The 12,624-nt window shown below is 45.2% G+C and overlaps 1 protein-coding gene across 1 annotated transcript in view; it reads right to left on the bottom strand.

The window, feature by feature from the left end:
• Positions 1 to 7,280, bottom strand: part of LOC109465955 (neuronal acetylcholine receptor subunit alpha-10-like) — a 20,611-nt gene extending 13,331 nt beyond the window's left edge. Inside the window, exons 1-4 of the mRNA XM_019763445.1 lie at positions 7,194 to 7,280; positions 5,895 to 6,034; positions 4,843 to 4,952; positions 4,291 to 4,432 (exon numbers count right to left, since the gene is read on the bottom strand). Coding sequence (XP_019619004.1) covers positions 4,291 to 4,432; positions 4,843 to 4,952; positions 5,895 to 6,034; positions 7,194 to 7,254 — 453 coding nt within the window. The 5' untranslated portion in view covers positions 7,255 to 7,280. The remainder of the gene's footprint in view (positions 1 to 4,290; positions 4,433 to 4,842; positions 4,953 to 5,894; positions 6,035 to 7,193) is intronic.
• Positions 7,281 to 12,624: the final 5,344 nt, after the last annotated feature.

The following is a 12,624-nucleotide window of genomic DNA, read 5'->3' as shown; positions in this document are numbered from 1 at the left end:
GTCAACTCGGTCAACTCGGTCAACTCGATCAACTCGGTCAACTCGGTCAACTCGGTCAACTCGGTCCACTACCCTCGGTCAACTCGGTAAACTCGATCAACTCGGTCAACTCGGTCCATTACCCTGGTCAACTCGATCAACTCGATCAACTCGGTCAACTCGGTCAACTCGGTCCACTACCCTGGTCAACTCGGTCAACTCGGGCAACTAGGTCAACTCGATCAACTCGGTCAACTCGGTCAACTCGGTCCACTACCCTGGTCAACTTGGTCAACTCGGTCAACTCGGTCAACTCGATCAACACGGTCAACTACCCTGGTCAACTCGGTTAACTTGGTCAACTCGGTCCACTACCCTGGTCAACTCAGTCAACTCGGTCAACTCGGTCAACTCGGTCAACTCGGTCCACTACCCTGGTCAACTCGGTCAACTCGGTCCACTACCCTGGTCAACTCGATCAACTCGGTACCACTACCCTGGTCAACTCGGTCAACTCGGTCAACTCGGTCAACTCGGTCAACTCGATCAACTCGGTCCACTACCCTGGTCAACTCGGTCAACTCGATCAACTCGGTCAACTCGGTCAACTCAGTCCATTACCCTGGTCAACTCGGTCAACTCGGTCAACTCGGTCAACTCGATCAACTCGGTCAACTCTGTCAACTCGGTCAACTCGGTCCACTACCCTGGTCAACTCGGTCAACTCGGTCAACTCACTCAACTCAAGTCAACTCGGTCAACTCGGTCCACTACCCTGGTCAACTCGGTCAACTCGGTCAACTCGATCAACTCGGTCAACTCGGTCCACTGCCCTGGTCAACTCGATCAACTCGGTCAACTCGATTAACTCGGTCAACTCGGTCAACTCGGTCAGCTCGATCAACTCGGTCAACTCGGTCAACTCGGTCATACCCTGGTCAACTCGGTCAACTCGGTCAACTCGGTCCACTACCCTGGTCAACTCGGTCAACTCGATCAACTCGGTCCACTACCCCGGTCAACTTGGTCAACTCGGTCAACTCGATCAACTCGGTCAACTCGCTCCACTACCCTGGTCAACTCGATCAACTCGGTCAACTCGATCAACCCGGTCAACTCGGTCAACTCGGTCAACTCGGTCAACTCGGTCCACTACCCTGGTCAACTCGGTCAACTCGGTCCACTACCTTGGTCAACTCGGTCAACTCGGTCAACTCGGTCCACTACCCTGGTCAACTCGATCCTACCTGGTAGGTCGGTAGGTGGGTAGGTCAGTAGGTCGGTCGGTCAACTCGGTCAACTCGGTCAACTACCCTGGTCAACTCGGTCAACTCGGTCAACTACCCTGGTCGACTCGGTCAACTCGGTCAACTCGGTCAACTCGATCAACTCGATCAACTCGATCAACTCGGTCAACTCGGTCAACTCGGTCAACTCTGTCAACTCGGTCAACTCAGTCAACTCGTTCAACTCGGTCAACTCGGTCAACTCGGTCAACTCGGTCAACTCGATCAACTCGGTCAACTCGGTCAACTCGGTCAACTCGGTCCATTACCCTGGTCAACTCGGTAAACTCGATCAACTCGGTCAACTCGGTCCATTACCCTGGTCAACTCGATCAACTCGATCAACTCGGTCAACTCGGTCAACTCGGTCCACTACCCTGGTCAACTCGGTCAACTCGGGCAACTAGGTCAACTCGATCAACTCGGTCAACTCGGTCAACTCGGTCCACTACCCTGGTCAACTTGGTCAACTCGGTCAACTCGGTCAACTCGATCAACACGGTCAACTACCCTGGTCAACTCGGTTAACTTGGTCAACTCGGTCCACTACCCTGGTCAACTCAGTCAACTCGGTCAACTCGGTCAACTCGGTCAACTCGGTCCACTACCCTGGTCAACTTGGTCAACTCGGTCAACTCGATCAACTCGGTCAACTACCCTGGTCAACTCGGTCAACTCGGTCAACTCGGTCCACTACCCTGGTCAACTCGATCAACTCGGTCCACTACCCTGGTCAACTCGATCAACTCGGTACCACTACCCTGGTCAACTCGGTCAACTCGGTCAACTCGGTCAACTCGGTCAACTCGATCAACTCGGTCCACTACCCTGGTCAACTCGGTCAACTCGATCAACTCGGTCAACTCGGTCAACTCAGTCCATTACCCTGGTCAACTCGGTCAACTCGGTCAACTCGGTCAACTCGATCAACTCGGTCAACTCTGTCAACTCGGTCAACTCGGTCCACTACCCTGGTCAACTCGGTCAACTCGGTCAACTCACTCAACTCAAGTCAACTCGGTCAACTCGGTCCACTACCCTGGTCAACTCGGTCAACTCGGTCAACTCGGTCAACTCGGTCAACTCGGTCAACTCGGTCAACTACCCTGGTCAACTCGGTCAACTAGGTCAACTCGGTCCACTACCCTGATCAACTCGGTCAACTCGGTCAACTCGATCAACTCGGTCAACTCGGTCCACTACCCTGGTCAACTCGGTCAACTCGGTCAACGCGGTCAACTCGGTCAACTCGATCAACTCGGTCAACTCGGTCCATTACCCTGGTCAACTCGGTCAACTCGGTCAACTCGATCAACTCGGTCAACTCGGTCAACTCGGTCAACTCGGTCAACTCGGTCCACTACCCTGGTCAACTCGGTCAACTCGGTCAACTCGGTCAACTCGATCAACTCGGTCAACTCGGTCAACTCGGTCCACTACCCTGGTCAACTCGGTCAACTCGGTCAACTCGGTCCACTACCCTGGTCAACTCGGTCAACTCAGTCAACTCGGTCAACTCGGTCCACTACCCTGGTCAACTTGGTCAACTCGGTCAACTCGATCAACTCGGTCAACTACCCTGGTCAACTCGGTCAACTCGATCAACTCGGTCCACTACCCCGGTCAACTTGGTCAACTCGGTCAACTCGATCAACTCGGTCAACTCGGTCCACTACCCTGGTCAACTCGGTCAACTCGGTCAACTCGATCAACTCGGTCCACTACCCTGGTCAACTCGGTCAACTCGATCAACTCGGTCAACTCGGTCAACTCGGTCCATTACCCTGGTCAACTTGGTCAACTCGGTCAACTCAGTCAACTCGATCAACTCGGTCAACTCGGTCAACTCGATCAACTCGGTCAACTCGGTCCACAACCCTGGTCAACTCGATCAACTCGGTCAACTCGGTCAACTCGATCAACTCGGTCAACTACCCTGGTCAACTCGATCAACTCGGTCAACTCGGTCCACTACCCTGGTCAACTCGATCAACTCGGTCCACTACCCTGGTCAACTCGGTCAACTCGGTCAACTCGGTCAACTCGGTCCACTACCCTGGTCAACTCGGTCAACTCGGTCAACTCGGTCAACTCGATCAACTCGGTCAACTCGGTCCACTACCCTGGTCAACTTGGTCAACTCGGTCAACTCGATCAACTCGGTCAACTACCCTGGTCAACTCGGTCAACTCGATCAACTCGGTCCACTACCCTGGTCAACTCGGTCAACTCGGTCAACTCGATCAACTCGGTCAACTCGGTCAACTCGGTCAACTCGGTCAACTCGGTCAACTCGATCAACTCGGTCAACTCGGTCCACTACCCTGGTCAACTTGGTCAACTCGGTCAACTCGATCAACTCGGTCAACTACCCTGGTCCAACTCGGTCAACTCGGTCAACTCGGTCCACTACCCTGGTCAACTCGGTCAACTCGGTCTACCCAGGTCAACTCGGTCAACTCGGTCAACTCGATCAACTCGGTCAACTCGGTCCACTACCCTGGTCAACTCGGTCAACTCAGTCAACTCGGTCAACTCGGTCCACTACCCTGGTCAACTTGGTCAACTCGGTCAACTCGGTCAACTCGGTCCACTACCCTGGTCAACTCGGTCAACTCGGTCCACTACCCAGGTCAACTCGGTCAACTCGGTCAACTCGATCAACTCGGTCAACTCGGTCCACTACCCTGGTCAACTCGGTCAACTCGGTCAACTCGGTCAACTCGGTCCACTACGGAGATCTCAGACTGTGTCCTCTTGTCATTCATCATGGTGTCTACAAGCCTTTTTATCGTGCAAGGGAAACAACACCAGTTATCAGCTGTCAAGGCGGTCATGTAACGAAAAATGCCAAACTCGTAAAAACAGCGAGCGCTACCCGATGTAGACATGATTAATGACAGAAAAAGAATGAGAGACAGACAGAGATAGAGAGAGAGAGAGAGAGAGAGAGAGAGAGAGAGAAAAGACAACATTTCTATTTTTCATGGAGGTAACAAGTTATCGTTCCTGAGCATATATCTACCTGTTGGTCGAAAGGAAAGTCGCTGACGTCTACGCCACATGAGGAGATGAATATGTCCGGTTGCCGCCATGTCACGTTGCCGTCACTGGTGACACTGATGTCAGTCACGGTCTGCAGACCGCCACGTGTGCGGCTATCTACACTACAGAAAGGAAAGGACATCACCACATCAAGTGTAAGAGACATATATAGGTGAGACAGAACGTGCACTGACAACAAGATTCCTGGAACACCGGTACCAACGTCCTAGCTCTGTATTACTCAGAGGTCTCGCAACACATTTTTTGTATTGAATCTCCGAGACACCCAGTATCTTTAGAAGGGGGTCAAAATTCTTGATTCTGAACCTCTTTGCAAAAGAAGTGAAGAAGGCGGTCGACATTAGAGCTTATAGATCTACCCTGAACAGAGACGAGGGGCGACACAAGTTATCTGTCATGTGTGATCCGCTACTACGGTCACCTGTCTCTGACGTCACGTTTCAAGAGTAGACGGGTCTATTCCGTGAACAAGGTTGAAAATTTGGGGTAAGTCCCAATTATATATACTTACGTGTTTAGGAGAAAAATGTCTGGCCTCCAAATTTCACTCGAGGGAAACGATGTCCTCTGCAGGCCGCCATAGTCACTAGCATTCCACGTCAAAAACTCATCCTTCCAATACTAAAAATAAAGATTTAATGCATCTTTTTTTTTAACGTTGGAAATTAAAAAAAAAACGATATTCAGATATGAGGCGAAGAGATAATTCTTAGCCAGTAGACGATTCCCATTGACATGAATCGTATGAGCTGTAATTAAAATAAATGATAATGCACATGTTTCAAGGATCATGTTGACTGCTACAATCTGTTGTAATAAAGAAATATCTCACCAGTCTCATCCACACCAGCGTTTGAAGAATTTCGTCTTGTTCGTTCTGTGAGAAGTAAACGTGAAAAACCTTACTCACTTGTGATACAATGAATGAACGAATGAATGAACGAAAGAATTAATCAATGAATTAATTAATGAGGCTTTATCATGAGACTTATACGACACCATTTGGAATTACAATATCAGGGGTAAACATAATGCAACCATAAAGTATACATTTGTAATTTTACATCTTCATCTTTAATTATATGCATGAACATCCATCCATTCCACAAAGAGTTAGGCCGCATAAATTCACAGCCTCACCCTAAACCGAATGCGTACAATATGTCTTATCTTCTGGCCCAATAAGATCTCAAATGAGGAACTTTCTATAGAAATCCCTAACAGAAGACTGAAACGGCTTGGCCATGTATTAAGAATGGATGGCGGAAGGATACCTGAAACAGCCTTTAGTTTGAGACCTGCTGGGCAAAGAAATAGAGGTAGACCTAAAACCACCTGGAGAAGAACTGTGTCAGATGACCTGGCGTCTATGGGACTGTCCTGACGGTTAGTGACCGAGAAGGTGACCGAGGATAGACACAGATGGAAGGAAAAAGTTTTGGCCTTATGTCTCACAAGGGATGAAGAGGATAAGTAAGACTTAGTAACTAAATACCCTAAATCGAATGCTAAACCGGCTAAAACTGGCGAAGGTACTAAAACCAGATCTAGAGCAGACTTTACCAGGCCGAGAATTTGCCGGAGTGCTATGTCGAACTCCACAGAGACAGTTGACGAGTCGTGTTTGACCGGACGGGCGTTCTTGTCGTAAAACTCTAACAGGTCCTTCCTCAGGCGAGAACTGTCACTGGTACAGACCCCGCCTGTAAAGGGATTGTAAAAGACATGCACTAGAAAGGTAACATTTTCAAAGCAAATGCATAATGTTTACATTGAAGTTCGAATATGGTCTCCTCTGTTAATTCTTACTCAAACACATTCATATATACAATGTATGGTCAGATAGGAGTCTAAATCCCGCATGTTATAAAATTGCAACATGATGTAACCCAACACTAGTTACCATGGTGACAGACGTCTGGTTCAGGTCATTGACCTTATGGGTTTGGAGAAGAAGAGGAGGAGGAAACAAACAAAACAAAGGGAAGCGCTTCTGTACGTGTAGTTAGGTATACCTCATTCAGAATTACATGTCCCCTCTTTAACAACCTGTGACAGTCAGGTTTAAAGCGCATTATGTAACATTGGGACGATACAGAAAGGAAATTTCTGGTATGACAAGTTAATTTTTATACGGTAGTACATCCTGAAATGTTACAAAATGGATCCTTGGGGAAGTGTTTGAATATTTTTACTAGGTGAGGTCAGTGAATGTTTAACAGGCCAGTTAACGAGAGGGCTACAATGCTTTAGGCTAGTAGATTTCGTGCTACAAAACGTTTAATCACATGGGAGTCCAGCTTCGTTTAACGCTTGCGATTAACGACTTAATTCGGCCTCACAAATCCAGGCACGTTGTGTTAAGTTTGAGCGTCAAATCTTCACGTATCCCAGTCTAAACTCACCCCCTTCGCTGTTCTTCGTAAGAGAGGTTTGCTAACAACAATGCTAGGGATTTAGAACTAATCCATGGTCATATTCTAGGTTCCATAGCATGCCAAAAACTGGGCGTTTGGGGGTCTCGACTCCAGGGTCTTTGGGAGCTTTTATGTGCTATCTTCGGATTGCATATAGACAACATAGCCGGCCTGGTTGAACTGCCTCCGTTTTTAAAACTGGTCTTATCAGAAAACAGCCGAAGACCACCAAACCCCTAGTTCTATAAGCCTGCTACGGAGGTTAGTCATATTCGTTCCCACTCGCGAGGTAAAACTACTTGTTGATTTTCCACGATAAGGCGTAATCTTTAAGTGATGTTCCAGCGAGGCGTGCCTTTAAGCCCTTGCTTTAAAAAGACGGGGTAGTACGAGTATAAGGATTCAAACTCACTGTGTACAAGTTACAAAGTAGAGAAATATGTACCTGTAATGCACCAAACTTGCCACACAGTCGTGAAGAACGTAACCACGAAATCTAGCCTCATATTTGTGCGGTTGTCTGCCAGCGACTGAACACTCAGTCTGTTTTGACTCAGACTGACAATCAAATGGACAATGGCGTATCCTGGTGTGAATAATACACGGCTTGGCAAGGTCAGAGGAAGGAGATTAGATCAGGCCTCGAAATTAACTTTTGTTCCTATTGTCCCTGCACTGTCCCAAAAATAAATTTCAACTGTCTTGAAGTGAGGATGAACTTTCCCAACCTGTTTTTTGGGAATTGTTGCATGAGTTCAACTTGAAGTCAACTTTATTTTCCTTATGTTAACTCCCAGGCACACTCATAATTTCAGAGTAGAAGGGGGACTTTTCTGGATCCAAAAGCCGGGACGCGTGCCTGATAAACAAAAGAAGGGCTGACATTCTTACGTTGGTTATTTTTCTGATATTCCAAAATGTCCCAAAGTGTCTTTTCAGTTGTCCCAGTGGCTATTGGAGTACCTTAAATTTCGAGCCCTGGTCATGTTTCGAACGTTCGTAAGCTCGTCCTAGTATTGTTCCGCGTTTGAACAGCGATCCCGTTCCAGAGTTTTTGATGATCAATGATTGGATAAAATCAGTTGTATTAATCAGTCAGAACAGACGTCTCTCTTCTTCAGCTTCTAACAGTTCTAGGACGAACCAAACAGGTACAGACTTGCAACGAAGCGAACGTAATCATGGCGTGGGTACATTTGAGGACAGCAACACAAATAACGACAGTTGTATACAGGGGTGCCAGGGTATACCGATGCAATTTTACGGAATACGATGCAATTTTACGGAATACAATACAATCGTATTAGTATACAGTGCAATTTTACGGAATACAGTACAATCGTATTAGTATACTAGTAAAATTGCACTGTATACTAATACGATTACACTGTATTCCGTAAAATTGCACTGTATAATAATGCGATTGTGCTGTATTCCGTACGATTGCACTGTATTCCGTAAAATTGCACTGTATACTCTGGCACCCCTGAAGATTGTTTGATCTCACGAACGCTTCACCTATTACGATGTTCTGTTAACGTTCTAGCTTTTCGCCGACATTGATCATGAATGACGCCTGGCTGGTATACACTCAGTCTTCTCCTTTAGGTTAGTAGTTCTAGCGAAGCATTACAGCTGCATTAGGACGATACAAAAAGTAAATTTTCTGGTCATTTCTTTCTATATCAGGTAAGTTGAATCAACCCTACTCTATTGCAAATAAGTTCCATTCAGGAAGTGAAGGTGCCAAAGTATGACGCCTTACGAGTGTGTTTCAAAGCTGGGAACACATGGTGTCAGCCATGTTTGTTTACATTCTGGTCGTTTGTGGTGGCACCAAAAACTTGTACTCTGTTTTAGAGCAAACCACAAATGTCATAAATGACAGATAATTGGTGTTTCAAAATGTTTTAAAGTGGACGTACATAACAATCACACGAATATTTTTCAAATAAAATATTTGAACTTGCAAAAATGTTACTCAGTGACCCTTTAAGTTATCCTTAGATCTCTCAGTTAGTTTTCAGTCAATTTAACACCTTCACTCTAACAATGTTCACATTGTTGGTTTGCGACAAGAGAGTAAGGTTCGTCTTGGGGTGATGCCAAATAGTAGATATGACAACTCATCGAACTTTGAAAAAGCAGAGGCCTTATTGGTCTTTGTTGCTTCAAGAAGAATGAAGATTTATAGTTAGGCATGCCCGTGTATGTAATCACACCTTCCTGACAGAATGGGACGCTAGGCGTCTCCCTGAGTAGACAATAACAACAGGGTCTTACCCTGAGGGGTTTTGTGTCTGGGAAAGGGTTGCCTTTGCCCGATATCCAGTCTTATCGTAGTTTTGGCGAGTTTTTCTCGGGGTTGCAGGAGCTCTTCCCCGCCCGCTTCAGCTAGGTTTCCCGGTAGGTATTTTACGATGGTAGATGGGGCAAAACAGCTACCCGGCGTGCCGTCTCTATTAGCGTAACACTCCTACCAGGCGGCCTGTTGTACATGTACTAGGCGGGGGGCGGGGGGGGGGGCTATTAGAGCCCCGAAGACACAGCCCCAACTACTATGCCCCAACCAAGATAAGACTGGATGCCAGGCTAGGGTAGCCTAGGCCCAGGCCTTTGGGATCTCAACTCTTTCCATTCATTGGTCACCGAGATTGTCCAATCTTAAAGGCATCCAATGCAATTTCGGAGCGGCAAAATTTGATTTACAAAGTCAATTTTCAATTTTCACTTGTCTAAACAGCTAAAAAATCGTAAGAAGTCGACAATTAAGCCATTTAGGCTGCCATAGACTTTTAAACTGTGTATGTTTATGTGGAGAATAATAAACCAGTCATCATCAACTTGTAGATCAGATACGTAGCTTCTTGACGCATTCTCATGGCAATCTGCCGATAGCATGTAACAGCCAGCTAAATTTGTAGGTAAAAGTTTGATAAGCCTAGTCAACAGCCATATAAAAACATGCCACTCTGTGTGTATTAGTCTGATTGGTGCAGTACTAATAACTATCGCCAGAAGACGCTATAGCAAGTCCTTACTTTAAAACTACTCTCGCTGAATCCACGAAAATATGCAGCTTTATTTGACTGGGAAGACAGAATACTATTTCGTTATACTGCCAAAGTCCTGATAATCTAGAGTGAAATAATATCTAACTATATCTGTTTATATAATTAAACATATGACGAAGATGTAAAATACCAACTAGAAAGGTAACAATTTTGCAAAGCAAATGCATAACGTTTACCTTCGCATGTGGTCTGCTCTGTTAATTTTTACTCAAATACATTCGTATATATGGTCAGACAAGAGTATAAATCCCTTCTACTATAAAATTGCAACATTATGTAACCTAACACCAGTTACCATGGTGAGAGACGTCAACAAATCAGTTCATTGGCCATGTCAGAGGTCAGTGTTTGGAACGGAAGAGGAAGAAGAGGACACGTAGCAAAAACAATGTTTTCCTTTGGTAAACATAATTAAAGCAATACACAAAACATCAATGAGAGTCTCTACGAAGTGCAAACAAACGTATATTCTGAATTTGGATTGACGGTATGGCATATTCTGAATTAATGAAAAGATCGATTCATCAATCAATACACAGATAAATAGGTAGATAAATAGATACAGATAGATAGGTGAATTGATAGATAGACAGAGGGAGATAGATGGATAGACTGACACAGATAGACAGAGTGAGTGATGAGAGAACGAGAAAGAGAGAGAGAGAGAGAAAGAGAGAGATGGATACGGGTAGCAGAGCGCAAACCAGATTTTTTATAACATCACACTATATCTGATTCACATTAACGCATCCAGTGCAGTTTTCAGGGCTTGGAAACCAGATTTTTTCAAAGACAGTATTCCAATCACTTATCTACATACTAAGTTGAAACATAACAGTCCCAATGTATGTCAACATTCATGGAACAGAAATACCGAAAATTCTGACGAAGAACGGCTACAGGAAGGACCCTGGGCTGATTTTTAGGGTACAACCCAGAAAATAATACACTCATCCTGCATGATGCTTGCAATTTTAAATGTATAAGTATGAGATACTGATTAAAATGTGCTAATGTGGGGCAGTATGTGTCAATATCATACAGATTGCCTTATCTAGAATATTTCCAGTTTTGCCGCCCTGAAATTGCTTTGGATGCCTTTAACAACTTCTATTGATGTATCTGGTATCAGATCTACACGAGTTGATGTTCCCAACAGTTCCGGGAAGTTGACTGTACGTATCCGGTATAAGTCAACGTTGGCGTTGAATGATGACAGGATCATGCCTCTATAAACTGACGTCATCACGGTTTGTAAACAAGACATTTTTTTCACCAGTTGGCACCGCGTCAACTGAAGGATGTACGTGTTTAAAGGTATCCAACGCGATTTCAGGGCAGCAAAATTGGAGATATTCTGAATAAGGCAATTTTTGTGATATTTACACAGACATAGAGCTTCGCATTGGCACATTTGAGTCAGCAAACTGCAGAAACAAGCCCCAAGATGTGTCCTTTATGTTCTGGGTAGTACAATAAAAATCAGCCCAGGGCCCTTCCAGCAACCATTTTCCGTCAGAATTTTGGGAATTTTTGCTCCATGAGGGGCAATGTACATTGGGATAGTGTGGTTTCAACTGAGTATGTAGATGACTAGAATATTCACTCTGAAAAATCGGGTTTCCAAACCCTTAAAACTGCTCTGGATGCCTTTAAAATCCCTCAGTGTGTGCTCATTTCCTCTGACTGAGATGATTGGAAATAATGCGAAATCGATTGATGGTAGGAAGCTGTTGATACGTACATACTAGTGGTCACGGCCACCTTTCATGAATGCATTGGTATCTCTCTACCACTGGCGCCTTGCGTTACAACAATAAGGTCAAAAACGAAATTGTCTCTGTATTGCCTTCGACAAGAAGAGTATGTTTTCGGTTTTGCCATGGTAGAATGGCTGTGGTCTGGGTCTGTATGTATGTCAGCAGCATAACTCGAGAAGCTGTAAATGGTATTTGGTAGGTGAGTAGCGGTTGTGAAAACGAAGGTCAAGTTCGCAAATTGTTACACCTGGCGTTTTCCTACTGCACTGCATGGTGATTTGTATGCACTCTGTGTGTGTGCAGCAAAGCTCGGGAAGCTGTGGATGGATTTGGTAGGTGAGTAGCGGTTGTGGAAACGAGGGTCAAGTTCGAAAGTGGTTTACCAGTTGACTTCCTACGGTACAATGTAGGTATGGGCTTGGTATATGTTTTGGTATGTGTACATGTGTACATAACTCAAGAAGCTGCAGCTGTGGAACTCTAGTTAATTGATGTAACATAAAAATCCATCTTATCATGTTTAATAACACACACATCGACCAGTGTTCGGGAGGCCATATTCGGCGATGTGTGACAACTGAGCGTTTAGCTCTAGCTTCCAGTGTCCGTAGCCCAATGCTCCAACTGTGCTCAAAGCTAAATCCCATCCCATTCCTCCAATCTCCTAACATACCAACATTGTATCCAGCTTAATTCCCATTCAGACTACGTTTGATTCTATCATTTGTCATCTGGCGTCTTATAAATTACCCGCGGGAAAGTGTGACATATTAGAAATGGATTTCATAACATGTCTAGAGATCAACATTTCTTTACGTAATGAATCTGTATTGTGACGATTTTGCATTCCATTATCTTTGGCTCATTTTCATAACCTCAATGAAAAGCGGTCTGCGGGTCGATTTGAGCTTCTCATCAATAAAGAATGGTTAAAAAAATTCGAAAATATAATTTTACATTTTCGAATTTCTTAACCCATTCTTTATGTGCTGGTGGCAGTGTATATTTAATGTTCCCACTGAATCAAAGCCATTTGCACAAT

The sequence above is a fragment of the Branchiostoma belcheri genome, unplaced genomic scaffold (assembly GCF_001625305.1).
Source record: "Branchiostoma belcheri isolate BF01 breed outbred unplaced genomic scaffold, Haploidv18h27 scaffold16, whole genome shotgun sequence".
In the NCBI taxonomy this organism is placed as follows: domain Eukaryota; kingdom Metazoa; phylum Chordata; class Leptocardii; order Amphioxiformes; family Branchiostomatidae; genus Branchiostoma; species Branchiostoma belcheri.
This window is presented reverse-complemented; position numbering and strand designations above follow the sequence as displayed.